At 55.9% G+C, this 15538-nt stretch overlaps 1 protein-coding gene across 1 annotated transcript in view; it reads left to right on the top strand.

Moving 5' to 3' along the window:
* Window positions 1-15538, top strand: part of Shb (SH2 domain containing adaptor protein B) — a 130372-nt gene that overhangs the window by 43031 nt on the left and 71803 nt on the right. The window contains exon 2 of the mRNA XM_078047844.1: window positions 3586-3706. Within this exon, the coding sequence (XP_077903970.1) occupies window positions 3586-3706 (121 nt within the window). The remainder of the gene's footprint in view (window positions 1-3585; window positions 3707-15538) is intronic.

Raw genomic sequence — 15538 nt, 5'->3', positions numbered from 1 at the left:
TCTGCTCATGTACATCTCTGCTGAGAGCATGTGGAGAGTCCCCAGTTCTCCATACAGGTGGCAGCTCTCTCATAAAAGCAACTTGAACTCTTCTGTGGAAGTGTTGCCAAGTGGCCACACCCACCTTCCTCTAGCACTTCCCTGTGGGGGTGAACAGGAAGGCATATTTCCTATCACAGAGCTAATCCTAATCCCTAAAATAAAAACACCAGGGTTCAGACTGCTGGAAGGGATGGAGTTCCACCCAGCAGCATGTGCAGAACAGAAAAGAGACAAACAGAGCCAACTCCAAGCCTGCAAGGAGCCCCGACAGAGAGTCTTGTAGGAGAGGCGATGGGTGTGGTACACTGTGGTCCCCAGAGTAGGAGAGAAGAGATGTGTGAGGGCTAGCCCTGAGGGCCTGCTGCTGGCTTGCTGGGTGGCTGTGGCAATGTCCTGAGTCTCTGAGCTGCAGGGGCCTTTTGTAAAACAAGGGAGCAGGCTTCTGGGAGACTGTAAACATGGAACTTCACCGCTTTCTGAGCCCGTGGAGTCTTTAGGAGCTCTGGGCTGACCTAGGGTCTGCAGTTTCGTTTGAAAGCAGGATAAGGTGCTTGCCTGAGGTTTAGCACCCATCCTGAAAGGCTGAGAGAGCCGGGAAGAGGTATATCCCTGGTCCCGGTCCTGCTGCTGCTGTTCAGCTCCTTCGCTGCAGGCAGGAAGGTGCACTGGGTGACCACTTTAGCTCTGCTCCTGTCCCATATGCCTGCAGGCAGCCACCAGGAATCCACTGAGCTGAGACCAAAATCCAAGGCAACTTTCTTGTACAGAGAAGTCCCAGCCAGCTCCCTTTGGTTGAATTGTTCAGCTAGATTTATGGGATTTGTCCGCCAACTGAGGCATTTTAAAGCAAAGTAAAAGCAACTCCAGCAGGAATCCAAGCCCGCATCTGGGGAAACTCATTCCCATTCCTACACACAGAAGAGCAGTAGCGGCCCTTTGACTCACAGTGAGTCCAGGCAGCCTGGACAGTGGTCACACCACCCGGTCCTGTCGCCCATGGCCCTGCACGTGTGGGCTCTAGCTGACTGCCTGCTGAGCTCTCCCAGCACCTGGTTAATTTTTACTCCCTACTAGGACATGATTTTGCTTAAGGTTGGACAGTTGGGTGTAGTGTTTGCCAAGTTTCAGGTTGCTCAAACCTCCAGTTCCCCTCCCTCCTCCAGCCTCGCTTTGAAGTTGAAAAGCAGACTGATTAAATATACATTTTAGGAACCTTCCGATTTGCTTCTTAAACTAACAGAATTCTAAACTTTTTTTTTTTTTAAACGGAAGGATTTTCAACTGTCAGCAGGTATAACTGGATCCATATGTCAGCAGAGACCAGGGGCTTTTCCTGGTTTTAGGATTTGTAAATTCTTACTGAAACGGAAGTAACCAGGGCAGGCAGCTGGGGGCCGGGTGACAGCTTGAGCTCAGATCTCATTTTAATTAGAAAATATAGATAGCGCCCGCTGACTCACCGGGAGGGGGGGGCAGAGCTCCCATCCCAGGGTGAACAAAGATTGGTTTATATCCTATAAGCCTTGTGTTTGCAAATCACAGAGCATTTCCGAGCACCTCAGAGAAGGGGCTGCAGCGCCACATTACTATGGAGACCGCAACCCCTCCCCCCACGCTCCCCAGCAAATCCCCCTAAATGATTTTGTTTTGGGGAAATACATCTTCCCTCCCTCATTGCAGACTAGACGGAGGATGTTCACATTGAAAAGAGACAGTGAGGATGTCTGGGGTGAGAGAAATGAGATTAGATGTCATCCACAGCAGTAACATTATTTTCTCCGTTTGGACATCTGGTCCCGTGAACTTAAAACCCGGCCCCTGACGGGCATCTGAACTGTCCTATTTGACTGTGCTTCACGTGTATAATTTTCTCCCTAATGTGTTCTGCAAATGGTAGAGTAGAAATATCAAATGAAAGACATCCCCAAGGCCTAGCTCTTCCCAACCCCCCTCTTTCCCTGGCCCGGTGTCACTTGAGCTCATTGAGTCTCCAGAAAGGCTGCTATTACAGTGTCAGCATCTGGAAGCGCCTGCCGGGTCTGGGAGCCTGGCCGCTGCCCCGCCCATTTCCATGGATGCTCCAGTGCTGAGCACCCCAAGCCTGGGTCCCCCCTGGTGGGCTCTTCCTGTTTGGGGAGCAGAGACCCACAGCCACGTGCTGGGAACTGAGCTACAGGCTGCCACCTCCCCACACACCCACCCATCACATTCAGGGCAGCTGGCGGTCACCCGTGCCCCCTGCCAGGGCTGCTGGCACAAGCTGCCTTTCAGCAGGCAGACAAAGGGGGATTTTCCTTCCCCTTGAGTTTACAGGCCCCTCAAATGCCTTACATTCCAGGAGCTGGGGGAGACGGGGCTCCTGTGGTTTCTAATTAAGCTCACGATTTAAATAACAAATCATGTAACCCCAAGGGCGGTGGAAACAGCTAACCTACCCCCTCCTAAGACCTGCAGCCAGGTGGCTCTGCTGGGAAACTGAGGACTTGCCCCTGATTGCCAGGGGAAGTCACTGAGCACTGGTGTAGCCAGGCTCTGTGGTGGGGGTTCTGGCTCTTTCCCCTCTTCAGGGTTAGAAAGTCAAGAGTGGGAGGAGAGTAGCCCTGTGGCCTGTTGCCTCCACCCTAGAATTACCCCGCTCCTGGGGTGTGGGGGGTTGTGGAACTTGATCTCTGAGGTGTTAGAATCCAGGTATGCACATTCTCCTGGGAGCCTCCTCCCCCCTCAGACCTGCCCGGGTGACTCATTCTTCCTCTGTCAGCAGTGAAACCTCTCTGGGGAGAGGCGGGGCTGGGCCCCATCAGAAAAGTGAGGACCCAGGAGCTAAGAGTGGGGGATCCACTGGAGTCCAGGATCCTTAGGTGGAGTCTGGGATCCTCAGTGCTCCAGGTGGTGAAGAAGGGTCTTTGGGTCTCTCACCTCCAGGCGCCAGCATCCGCCCATCCCTCCCCAAGTTGCTTCTGTGTTTTCATATGCCCTCTCTGGGGCCACCGTCATCTTTATAGTGGGTTGATCTCACCAAATTGTTGTCTGATGACCAAGGTGTGGTTGTGTTCCAGACCCGGGGAAAATAGAGCGCTGAACGCAATTATCTCTAGACAGCTCTTCTGTGCCTCCGCCAGCACCCCGGGCATGTCAGCGTTTCTAGGCCTTCTGTGATTTCCTCTCCACCTTTTCCACCATTTCCATTTCATTAAACTGAGTAACAAATTACATTAAGTTCCCCAGGATACCGTCCAGGTCCTGGCCTCTGCACTTGGTGCCTGTTGACATCTCCGCCAGAGGCCCTTCTGGTCTCACCTCACTGTGCCTGGAACTGACCAGGCTGTGGACAGGGCCCTGGGGTTTTCCCTGTGCCAGAGCGCTGCCCTTGTGGGTCCCACTAATTACCTGAAGGACTTTGAGCCCACAAGGCTGGGCGGCTGGGCATTGAGGTGGGCTCCCGCCTCCCTCACTCCCCCTTCCCTTCCTCTCCATGCTTATCTGTTAAAGCAAAGCCTGGTCAGGAACTGAAGTGAGACTCACACCCTTCCCTCTTCTCTGCAGGTGACCATAGCTGATGACTACTCAGATCCCTTTGATGCCAAGAATGATCTCAAGAGCAAAGCAGGAAAGGGGGAGAGCGCTGGCTACATGGAGCCTTACGAGGCCCAGAGGATCATGACAGGTGAGTGGAACGACAGGTTCAGTGTCTTAGTTCATTTTCTGTGGCTGTAACAAAATACATGAGACTGGGGAGTCTATGAGGAAGAGGTTTATTATGGTTCTTGATTCTAGAGGCTGGGGTGGTCCTGTCTGGCCAGAACCTCATGCTGTATTAAATCACAGCAGAAAAAAGCAAAAGGGCAAGCAGGTGCATGAGAAAGAGACAAAACACAAGGGGTGACCTTTCTTTATAACAGCCTGCTCTCCTGGTAACTAATCCAGTCCCATGGAGCAAGAATGTCCACCCAAGGAAAGGCTTTGGTTTATTCAGGAGGCCCCCACTCCCCTGACACCAGCACCTCCCACTAAGCCCAGCCTCCAACACTGGCCCCTCCCACTAAACCCTGCCACTAAGCCCCACCTCCAAGCACTGGCCCCTTAAACAGTTAATGAACTCAGCATGAGTTTTGGTGGGGACAAATTACATTTAAGCCCTTAGGACACAGGGACTTGGCAGGGATGTGGGGAAGGAGCAGGAGGGGGCTTGTGCTTTCAAGGTACTGGCTTATTTTTCACCTACACCAGGAAAAACTGTCAGGGCACAGATGAAGTGTACCATGTGCAGTTAAAGCAAAAGAGGGACCGAGAAGTAAGTGGGGAGAAAATGTGGGGAAGACTATCAGAAATTTCTCACTGAGGAAAGATTCTTAGAGACATAAAACTTTTCTGAGAGCTTCCCAGCAGCCAGGGCAAAAGGGGAAGCAGGATGAGTCACCTTGTTTTCATTGCCTAGCTGGGGGCAGACCCAATCATTAGTAGGGACAAAATTCTCTTTGGCCATATGCCAAGATATCTTCATCCTGGGACTGGCAGCTGCATGGAGCGCCTGGGCTTCGTGGCACCTCTGAAGGAAACATGGAGACTTTCCCCTTTGTGGCTGTTTCCTGTGGGGCTTTGATGACAAGACCTTGTCAGATTGTGTGGGGCCCAGAGGGCGTGTCCAGGAGGACAGCCCTCTCCAGGCCTTTCACCAGGATGCTGGGAGCGAAGGGTCCTCCGCCCTCTTGGGGTGGGGGAAGCTGGAGGGAACCTCATGAGAAGAGAAGCCCCCGTGTGGGTCCTGGCTCAGGAGGACCATCCAGAAAAGCAGCCGTGTTGGTGGCCCCCAGACCCCACCCGGGGCAGAAACAGGAGTGGGACACAAAGTACTGCTGAGTGCAGGAGGGAGACCAGGAGCCGGTTTGGAGCTCCCCGGGATTTGGGGGCCTGTTGAATTGGTGTCCTGAATGTCTGGGGACTCAGGTACGAATGCCTCTTATTATCTGTGTGTTTGAGGTCCTTGTCCTTGAGCACTGTCACCTGATCCCACTTGAATTTGGAGAAGAAAGGGAAGGAAGTGACATTTAGAGAGCACTTAGCGTGTGCTGGGCCTATGCTGAACCTTCACTCCTAGGGCTGCAGAGCCCACCACGGTGGAAGGATCACGGTGTGAGTCCAGTCTCTGCCTCCAGGACTCTGCCTTATGTTCCCATTCACAGAAGGCCATCGTGAGAACTCCCGAGTGCTTGGCCACTTGTCGCAGGGCAAGGCAGGGAGGAGTTGTCCAAGTGGACCTAGGCCGGGGCCCTGGGGCTCACTCTCGTCTTCCTGTCTCCCCTTTAGAGCAGAGAGCTGAATGTGTGGGGCCGGGATTTCAAGCCAAAGCCCTGCAATTTGGAGAAGTAGGTCAGCTGGTGGAGTCCTTGCTGCCCACCAGCTCTCCTACCCTCAGGCCAACAGTGGGAGGGAGCTGTGGCCCTGAGCTCTGTCAGACCTGCTTAAGGGAGTGGTGGTAACCAGAGCGACCGGGACACTGTGGCCCATGCACGGTGTCAGGGTAGCACAGGATCTTCAGGGTCATCCAATCCAACAGACTCACTTTACAGATGAGGAAACTGAGTCTAGGGAGGGAGAGACTTGCCCAAGGACACACAGCAAGCTGGTGGCAGAAGGCCAGGTGTGGCCCAAGCATTGCAGGGAAGATTGGGGGTGGTGTCCTGAAGGAATATGGCATTTGCATCGGGCACTGGGGCATCTCAGACATGCAGAAATGGCAGGTACCAGGCTTCGTTCTGGACACTTGAGTGTATGTGCTCACCGAATCTCAGTGTCCCTTCAGAGGCAATGTCTAGGTTTACAGGTGAGGGGATCGGGAGTAAGCCCCTTCTCCAGGTCACCCAGCTAGATGTGGAGTAGGATACCACAGGAGGAGAGGGTAGGTGGGGCCCGGGTGTGGGGGAGGGTCTGCCCTACCTGGAGCCTCTGGGGTCGCTGTGTAGCCAGGTACTAATCTTGAGGGATTTGGGCATTTCATTTGGGGGCACATTGTGGCAGGTTGGAGGCAGGGAGTTGGTTTGGCAGTTGGACCCCCTGCACCCTTCCCCAGGACTGACTGCTGCTCTTTGGAGACTGGGTCCCAGTCTATCAGCCTTTTTTGCTTTAAAGAATGTAAGTGACTGGAAGGAATGTTCCTGGTGGTGACGATCTTGTCACACCTCCCTGTGATCCAGAGCTCCCTGTGTGTCACTGTGGTGATGGGGGCAGGCTGGGCCTCAGCTTGGGAATGCTCCACAAGGGGAGCGGCCTGCTGAGTAGACCCGCAGCTGGCCCGGGGAGAAGGTGGAGGAAGGCTGGTGCTGGGGTTGACAGTGGCCCTTGTGCCTTGGGTGCCTCTGCTTTTCCTCAAACATGCGTGATGGGTCGTTGACAATAACAAACACAGTGGAGGCAGCTGCCAGGTTCTCTGGGACTTGTTTACAGCAACAAGGCCAAGACAACCCAGCTAGATAGGTGTGGGCCGACTTCCTGTTTTAACCACCAAGCAGCGCCTTCTCCAGGCCTGCCCAGCACTGCCAACTAGGGCTGTACTTAACTGATGAGGTTCTGTCCCCTCTGTCCCTTGGCTCCGTGTAGCAGGTAGTGTGGGGAGCTTTTGTAAATGAAGAATTGGGCCCACCCCCGGGGCTGTGGCTGAGATGGGGGGCATGGAGAGGTGTGCCTGTTCCCCAGGGGCTCCTCTCATGCCCCCGTCTCCTCAGCTGCCCTCTCCACAGACTTCACTTTGTGTCACCTGCAGGAATTACATCTGGCTCTAAGCTGGGTGCTCGGCCCCAGAGCCCAGGTGCCACGGACTGCCTGGGCCTCCCCTTCCACCACATCTCATGTTGGCAGCACCTCCAACAGCACCTCCTTAGACCCCGTAGCACTGAGATGGGAAGCCAGAGATCTAGTCCAGTCGTTTCACTTTGCAGATAGGAAAACTGAGGCTCAAGAATGTTAGCGTTTCTTTAAACCCTTGGATGAAATGGGCAGCTCTCTTGTGAAGCACAGAGCTCCCCGTCCCTAGAGGTTTCCAAGCAGAGGTAAGGCACCTCTTAGGAGATGACATGGAAGGGAATCAGGTCTCCGGTGGGGTTGACTCAAGTGACCTCCGAGGTCTGCATTAACCCTGAGGTCCTGAGGTGCCAAGGACCTGCGGCACCTGAGCTCATGACCTGCCTTCCATACATCGTGACTGTCCTTAGCTGTCCAGGACCAGCCCCATGAAGAGACCAGCTCTGCATAGGAAGGGTCTGGTTGGATCTGTTATGTCCTTCCTCAGTGTCCGCTGTTTGGTCCTGTTTCTTGGCCCTTCTCACAGTCCATGCTGGCCTTGACCTCTTCTGTGCCTGGATGCTTACCTGGGCATTGGGTTCCTCGTGTATAAATTAAAGAGAAAGAACCAGAACCTTTCTGGGTTTGCTTCTGGCCTCCATTGCCTGTGTGTTTGATGTCCTTGGCCGAGCTGCTTCCCAGCCCCTTCTTTCCCTGTTCCTGAGACTGTCCCCAGAGAACCTGGAAACCTGCTGGTGCAGTTGGAAGGGCCCTCGGCTTGTGTCTCCAGTGGGTCTGGCTGCCCAGCTCTGGAGTGTCAGCATTGTAAGATTCGGCACACGTGCCCATGTGAGCCCTGCGTGGAGGACCAGAGGGCTGCTTGTCCCTTCATGTGGTATCCTGTGCATCAGAATCTCTGGCCAGTCTCCACGGCGTCCCCTGCCAGCTGGTTTTTTTATCCTTGCCAAAGCAGCAGGACAATTGAGTAGGTGGTCCTCAGGCTGCGGTGCACTTTGCTCCTGGCCATCCTGTGCTGGAGGCTGGACTGAGCATGGGCAGCACCGCCACTGCCCTCCAGGAACATCCATGAAGCAGGGAGGTGGGTTCCGACTGGAGTGGTCAGTGTCGATGCACCGAGATGCGCAGGTGGCTCTCTAGGAGTTAGGGGGAGGAATTGGCTTCCCATTTGGGTGGTCCGTGGGGGCAGGGGGAGGAGAGCTGGGGCTGGCAGCAGAGGCTGGCGATGGGACCTTCTGCATAGGAGTGGAGGAGGCTAAGGACTTGAAGGGCCCCTGGAGCGAGAGCCTGTAGAATGGACTGGAATCAGGAAGCCCAGGTCAGCCTTAGAAGCAAGGTCTCTGCAGCTGAGATCATCCCTGCACAGGCCTTCAGCCCCAGAAATTCCCAGCAGTACCCAAGGGTGGTGGCGACTCAGAAGACAGCCTTGAGCCCGTGCAGAGGGCTTCCCTGAGTGCCAGGCACTGCTGCAAGGATTAGCTCATTTAATGCTCACAGCAACCCGTGCCACACTGGTGCCCATTTTACAGAGCAGAAGACACGAGGTCCCGCAGCACCCTCCAGACCTCACGTGCAGCCAAGACGCCAGGGGTCTGAGGAAGTAGCTGGGCAGTTTACAGCTGCAGAGGCCCCTTCTCGGGTGTAGGTGTGACTCTAACCTTCCTCTCGGCCTCCTTTATAAAATCGTTCAAGGTGTCATCTCACCAGATGAATCACTTGAGCATTAATTGAAAGCATTTTCACATAATTTTTAATATGTAAGCAATTACACATTAAAAAGTCCTTAGCATGTTTTATTATTAAATCAACTTTATAGCATAATGAGAGGAAATTAAAAGAAAGTCATCTGCACAGAGCCCTGCTGCCCTGACGTGGCCGTCCCCGTCCTTCTTTCCTGCGACCTGCCTTCTTTCTGCCCATTTGAACTCTAATTGCCGGTAGCCAGCAGAGCCGGTTCCCAGTTCTGAAGGCCAGAAAGCCATTTTGTGTCTTCTTGTCCTCTTTAAAACCATGTTCTGTCTTTTTCACTGGATGTCATAAGCAGCCAAAGAGGTAATGGGTCTAAAATGACTTTATAAATCCTCGGGTTACCTGCTTGTGTAATCACACGGGGCTTCTGAGAGTCCTGCGACTGGGCTCCTTACAGGTGGCTCCTGTCAGTCCTGCGACTCTGGCCCCACCCCAGCCTTACCAGGTGATGAGGAGGAGCTGGCCCTGGGCCTTCCCAGGAGCATGTATGCTGACAGGCACATTCTTTTTATTTTTGGTACTAGGGATTGAACCCAGGGGCCCTCGACCACTGAGCCACATCCCCAGTCCTTTTTGTGTTTTATTTAGAGTCAGGGTCTCACTGAATTGCTTTTGCTGAGGCTGGCTTTGAACTTGCGATCCTCCTGACTCAGCCTCCCCAGCCACCTGGATTACAGGCGTGCGCCCCTGCGCCCGGCCAGGCACACTCCTTTTTGACAGCCTGCTCTGTTCCTCGGCGCCTGGTTCCTGTTCCCTAATTCTGGACTGAGGTCCTCTGAAGACCTGCAAGCGCTTCTCAGAGGAGAAAGTCCATGGGTTGTGGCTGGGGTCAGAGAGGCTGTTTCTGGCCTCCTATCTAAATTTTCCATTTCCTGTTCCAGGCCAGGTCTCCTGGTGGCTGGAAGGTCAGGCCCCCCAGGCCCAGCCCTGCAGTGCCTCAACTGTGCACCCTTGTGCTCACCTGTCCTCCTCCCTGGCCTGCCCACCCCCACATTGCCCCAGGGTTCAGCCAGTCCTGGTGGTCACAGCTATCCTCTGACCAAGGATGACAGGGTGGAACCATCCTTAAAGAGTAGTCCAGTGTCCTTTTTCTGCTCAAGGCCCAGAGAAGGGCATGTGCTGGCCAAGGTCACACAGCACAGCAAGCTGCAGAGCAGGTCTCCCGGCTTCTAACCTGGGACTCCTGAGTTTGGCTTTGAAATGTTTTGAAACCTGTCCTCACCTTCTCCAGCCTGCCAGACGGGAGGCTTGGCTGAGGGCAGTACAGAGTTCCCTGGCTGATCTATGATTTACCAGAATGACCTACCTACAGAACAGGAAGGAGATAATCAAGTGTAAACAGATTGTGCATTTGTCACCGATGACGTGCCTGCTGTTGAGGGACAGTGGGGCTCCCTCACCCAGCCAGGGTGCTCGCCCACTGCCATTCACTGGTACTGCTCTGTGCGCCTCCGTTTCTCAGTGAACAAAGTCCTGTTCTCATGGAGCCCCTGGTTGGTGCAGGACCAAGCAAGCAGGGCCAGCGTCCCCTGCCCTCGATCCCCACTAACTCATTTCTCAGACTCTATGGTTCTGGATTCCCGGGGCCTGGACAGGAGCAGAGTTAGTCTTGTCCCAGGACGTGGCCACCTTCACAAGTAGACTGGCCTCAGTGCTATCTTCTGGGGATGGGGGGCTGGCTTTGGCCCAGTGAGGGGCAGCTGTGTCCCACTCTGTTCTCAGCTTCAGTGGAGGAGCATAGACACCCCCCCCCCCCGCCTGGCTTGTCATGGATTGTCCCCTGTGCTGCTGGCACCAGGCAGGCAGTAAGGGGCCCAGGCCCTCAGGAATGCAGCCCTTGGCCCCTCTTTCTGGCAGTTGGGAGAGAAATGGGCAATGTGCCCAAGGTAGAGGAACAGGAACGCAGGACAGAGGGGCTCACTCCCTTCCCCTGCCCCAGCCCCAGCCCCAGCCCCGTGTTGCCGTTCAGAAGCCCAAAGACAGTGAAAAATCTGAAGCTGCAGGAGCTGCAGGATGTATCTTGGGGCCTCAGGATTGCAGCAAAGCTCCTGCCATCCTACACCCATCCTACAGCCTGCTTCCAGGTACTGGGCAGGGCAGGAGGCTGTGGGGACACACCCCACAGGGTGTGACAGATAGGAAGTTGTTTGGGAAGCCTGGGTGTGTAGGATGGATTAGAGTCCGGAGAGTCATGGGGACTGGTTCCTTGGTTCTGTGGTTATGACAGTCATCTAGGCCAGAGGGTTATGGTGGGGACAGGGCTTGAGGGCCTGCAGGGGAGTCAGGGTGGGTGGGAGGGAGAAGCTGGGGCAGCACTGGGAAGGTGGGAATGGCAGCCACCCATTGGGAACTGTCCTGTCTAAGATCGGGAGTGGGGTTGGGAGGGTCAGTGCGTTCACAGTGGACACTTGGGGCTGGAGAGATTGGAATGCTAGTGTGTTGGAGAAGGTGCTAGAGGCCAGTCAGAGCATGGCCTCGGGGCCAGGGGTCACAAGGGGATTGCACTCCTGGATTGAGGAGAGGAACTGCCAGCCCAGCCACAGCACCTGTTCTGCTGAAGCCTGGTGAGGAGGCTCAGGGACTGTGTCACACCCTGTTATTTAATTGATTAATGAGTGCCCTCCTCTAAAGATTATGCTAGGCCTCTCCCCAAGGCTCTGGAAGGAAGCACCTGTCATTATCTCCATTTTGCAGATGTGAAAGCCGAGTCCTGGTGGCTCCTAGGAACTCTGCCCCCCTCAGGGAGAATGGGGCCTCTGCCTGCTGGTGTCAGGGAGGATGCTGCGTAACAGGTTGGGCTTTCTTGACGGCAGGTCTTTCCTCCTAGGCAGAGATGAGGCGGGTGCCTGGGGTCCAACACGGATGTTCCCCCATCCTCCCCAGAGTCCTGCCTTCCAGCTCTTTTGACCCGGGCCTCGTGGTGCTCTGCCTCCGGTCCTTTCCCGAACCAGGCAGGGTGAGCAGAAGTGCCCAAATCGCTGCCTTTCCTCTGCCTCCCAGTGCGCAGCTTGTGAAAAGGCCGCCGGGATGTTCATGCTGATAGAGCACGTGATGACCACGTCACCCTGTATCTCACCTGCTGGGCTGGAAGCCCCTGGCAGGCAGGTCACAGGGCACACAGGGCTCTGAACTCTTGCTCTCAGGCACCCAGGGTTTGAGTTATTGGAAACTTCCCGGTGATGACTGCCTCTGGGTCAGAACCTGCTGGTTTCAGTGACACGTCATGAAGTGACCAGTAGACTCTTACCCTAAAGGTGAAAGTCCCCTGTCTCAGGTTCTAGAAATGGATCCCCGTGGTTTCCCTGCCAGCTTACCCCTCTGCCCCGACCTGTGCCTCCCCGTGTGCCTCTCCCCAATGCTGGTCTGACACCTGCTAGGTTTCCAGTCGCTGTGTGGAGATGGGCACATACACACATGTTCCTTTGCCTCCAGCCACAGGGCCCTCCCGGTCAGCCCTGCCCTGCCCCTGGCCAGGTGCTGCAGCCTCATCTCCCTCACGTGAACAGGCCTCAGCATGCCTCTCTCCAGCATCAGTGGCTCCTGCCAAGTCCAGGACAGCCTCTGGCCTGACCTTTCTAAGCCTGGTCCAGTTGCGGCCTGGCCGGTGGGGGTCAGGGACAGCTTTCCACTTCTGCTGGTTTCCTTCACTGTGCTCCTTTGGGTACCTTTTCTTCTGTAGGTCCCTGACCTGTGTCTTTCCCCAGGCTCCCCAGTTCTTTAAGACACACGGTGTTCTGCTCAAGTAGCGTGTCCTTCCAGTCACCCGTGGCCTCCAGCCCCCATGGCCTCCCTCCTTGGCCTCCCTAGACCAGGGAGACAGGACATGGTGGTTTTCATTTTATTGGTGAAAATCAGGAATAGGGGCTGGCGAGACTGCCTGGGGGCCCCCGGAAGACTTCAGGAGGTGTGTTTCAGAGGCCAAGCAGGAGCAGGTCAGTGTGGCTGCACTGGACCCCAGGCTGAAGGAAGCACATGAACCTGAAGGTGGTGGAGTCCCCCAGCAGCCATGAGTCAGACTGAGTGAATCCACGAGGCCAACTCCTACCCCGCCCCCAGCAGCAAAAAGCAGAGGCCTAGAGCTGGGAGGGCCAGGCAGCCACAGCCCACTGCCCTGCAGAACTGCAAAGCAGCCTGTGGGTAACAGCACCCCACCCCGCCTCTCCTGGGGGTGTCCTCCCTGCTCCTGTGCTGTTTCCTGTTCTCCTGCTAAAGAGTCTTCACTAAAGGGGGACTTCATGCTGAGACACTATGGGCCTGCCAGGGAACCTGCAGGGTGAGGCGGGCAGGTGGCCCCGTGGCATAGCCCGGGAAGGTGGAGGAGGGAAGGGGGTGCAGTGGCACATGCCTCTAATCCCAGCTGAGGCAGGAGGATCTCTAGGCCAGCCTGAGCAACCCAGCCACACCCTGTCCCAAAATTAAAAATTAAAAGGACGGTGGTAGAAAGCCCCTGGATTCAGTCCCTAGTACCCCTCCCCCAAAAGGTAGAGGAGGAGTGACCCTGCCCAGGCTCATGCCCCACCCCTCATGGGAAGCTGAGGAGGGGACTGTGGAGCCCCTGCTGTTGTGGACACTGCACCAGGGCCCTGCCCATAGGAGGGCTGATCTGTGGGGTGACTGCATGACGTGGAGGTGTGTCCTGCCCTCATTTGGATGGGGCCTGCCAAGGAGGGTGTGCTCTCTCCCACTTGGTTAGGTGGGTGCTGGTCTCCTGGAACAGACTTCTCCCCTAGTGACTGAGGGGGAAGGATGCACGGGGCAGAGGGGCTGGCATAGCCCTGGGCTCTATATAGAGTGTGGATTGCTGGAGGCTCTGGCCTGAGATCCAGCCTGAAGAGGCCTGTGTGTTCTGTGCAGAGCACCCACGGGGCAGCTGTTCAGGTCTTACCCCAGCCCAGCAGATCCCACCCTCCCGCACAAAATGAACCTTGTCCTTAAGCTGAGTCTCATGGCAGAGCAGGTGATTTTCATAATTTGCACACAGAAATTGGGAGAGATTTGCTTGCTGTTCCCATCTTAGCCTGTTTACCCCCTAAACTTGAACCTGATTTCAGCTGGACCGAGCCTCCCAGTGCTGCTGGGGAGCTGCTGGGAGCTGCCCGACGCCCTGGCCTGGTTGGCTCCTGGACATTCACAGAAGAGCCTGACCTCTTGGGTGAGACTGAAGTGGAATCACCTTTAAAACCTGGGGTCTTCGCTGTCTCTACCCCAGGGGCCTGGCGCAGCGTCCTGGGATCATGGGGAACTATCCAAAATCCTTGGTCTTTTTGTGGCTGACTTTGGCCTGAACTGTGATGTCACTAGAGCTGAAGCCACCTTCCCTGCCTCTGGAAATCCTCCTTCAAGGAGGGACAACTCAGAGATGCACCAGACTGGGGGACTCCGTCGCCCTCTTTTAAAAGGTGAAGGCATGGAAGGCCAGGAGCTAGAGGGGCATCGCAGCTGTGCCGTGTGGGGGCCCCTCTCCTGGGCTCCGCCATGCCTCCGTGTGTGTTTGGTGACGCAGAGCCCAGCTCAGCCTCCTGAGACCGGCGTCTCCTTGCTTCTGCGAGCTCATTTCCGACACGGATAGGTGACTTCTCCACGATGCATGCCTCTGCGTTTGGCTGGCAGCCTGAGCCTTGTCACCTCAGCCTGGGCATTGTTGGGGGGTGGGCAGGAGCCCCCCACCCAGGTCTCCCAGTCTGCAGTGAGTGATGGCTTTACCTCTCTCGGGTTTAAGGGTCTATGAGGAACTAACTTCCTTATTGCAGGAAACTTGTGGGTTTGTGGAATCTCCTCGTTAATGTCCTAAGATGCGTTGGCTTCTCTCTAATTTCTTCCAGGACCTTGGCCTCCAGTGGTGTGTGTGTGTGGGGGGGAGGGGGCGTCCTGCCATCAGCTTGTGTATTTATTTCCCCGTTTACGGACTACAAAGCACTTTCTTAGACATTATCTCATTTCGTCCTGGGAACAACCCTGGAGGCAGCCCTTGCTGTTCTCATTTCTAAGAGAGAAACTGAAAACCAGAGCATGTAGGCAACCCACGAGGGTCACTGAGTAAGGCCCTGGGCTGGGGTCTCTGGGCTCTAGCACGGCAGCCCACGTCCCCTTCCCCTTCTTCCACTGAGAAGAGCCCAAGCTCTGGGCAGGTCTGTGGTAGAGTCACGTGTCTGTCCCCACGCTGTGCCCCAGAGCCCACGGGTGGGGGAGGGGAGGCAGGGAAACTGATGGTCTTTCCCCGCTGTCCTCTTCATCCACTGACCCACCGCAAGGCCTCTGTGAGGGTGTGCGACCTAAGTGCCAGAGCGAGCGTGCCTGTCACGTGCCAGGCCAGGCAAGCGACCCGAGCTCTGTGGAGCCAGCCGCCTGCTCCTCGCTGTCCCGCTGCCTGTGGCCCTGGAGTCTGGGTACCTGGGCTCCCCCTGCAGCCAGGCTGGACGGCGGAGGACAGCTCCCGAGTGGCCTGCCCAGTCCACCTGGGTGAGGCAGCCAGGTCAGAGAGCCCAAGGTGCCTGGTGGAGAAGCCACCCTGACCCAGAGCACGTGGCACCCCTCCCCCAGCCCAGGGACGGGGAGAGGCACAGTGGTGTCTGAAGGAGCCCTGGCTCTGACACCAGACGCGGAGCTGTAATCATCGTCTGTGTTACACCAGGGGCCTGTGCCAGGAAGGTGTGCTTGGTGATGCCTCCTCTCCAGACAGGGTGGCCCCGCTCTCTGGATGACACTGACAGGAACACACGCTCACTGAGGTTTCAAAATCCCGAAAGGGCCATTCAGATTTCTACCAAGGACTCCTGCCTCTTCTCCAGGAGAAAGAGGCACGGCACGGAGGAGCCCTGCCAGCGCTTTCTTGCCTTCTCCTGAAAAAGAACCCGTTTACCTCTCGGAGCTGACGTGCTCTACGAAACCAAAGAGCAACAGGCCTTTTCCTTATGCTTCAAGAAAAAAGGAAGAGCAGACAGCCACACAGCCACCC

Source organism: Ictidomys tridecemlineatus, chromosome 4 (assembly GCF_052094955.1).
Source record: "Ictidomys tridecemlineatus isolate mIctTri1 chromosome 4, mIctTri1.hap1, whole genome shotgun sequence".
Lineage (NCBI taxonomy): Eukaryota > Metazoa > Chordata > Mammalia > Rodentia > Sciuridae > Ictidomys > Ictidomys tridecemlineatus.
The sequence above is the reverse complement of the archived record's forward strand: the minus strand, read 5'-3'. Positions and strand labels throughout refer to the sequence as shown.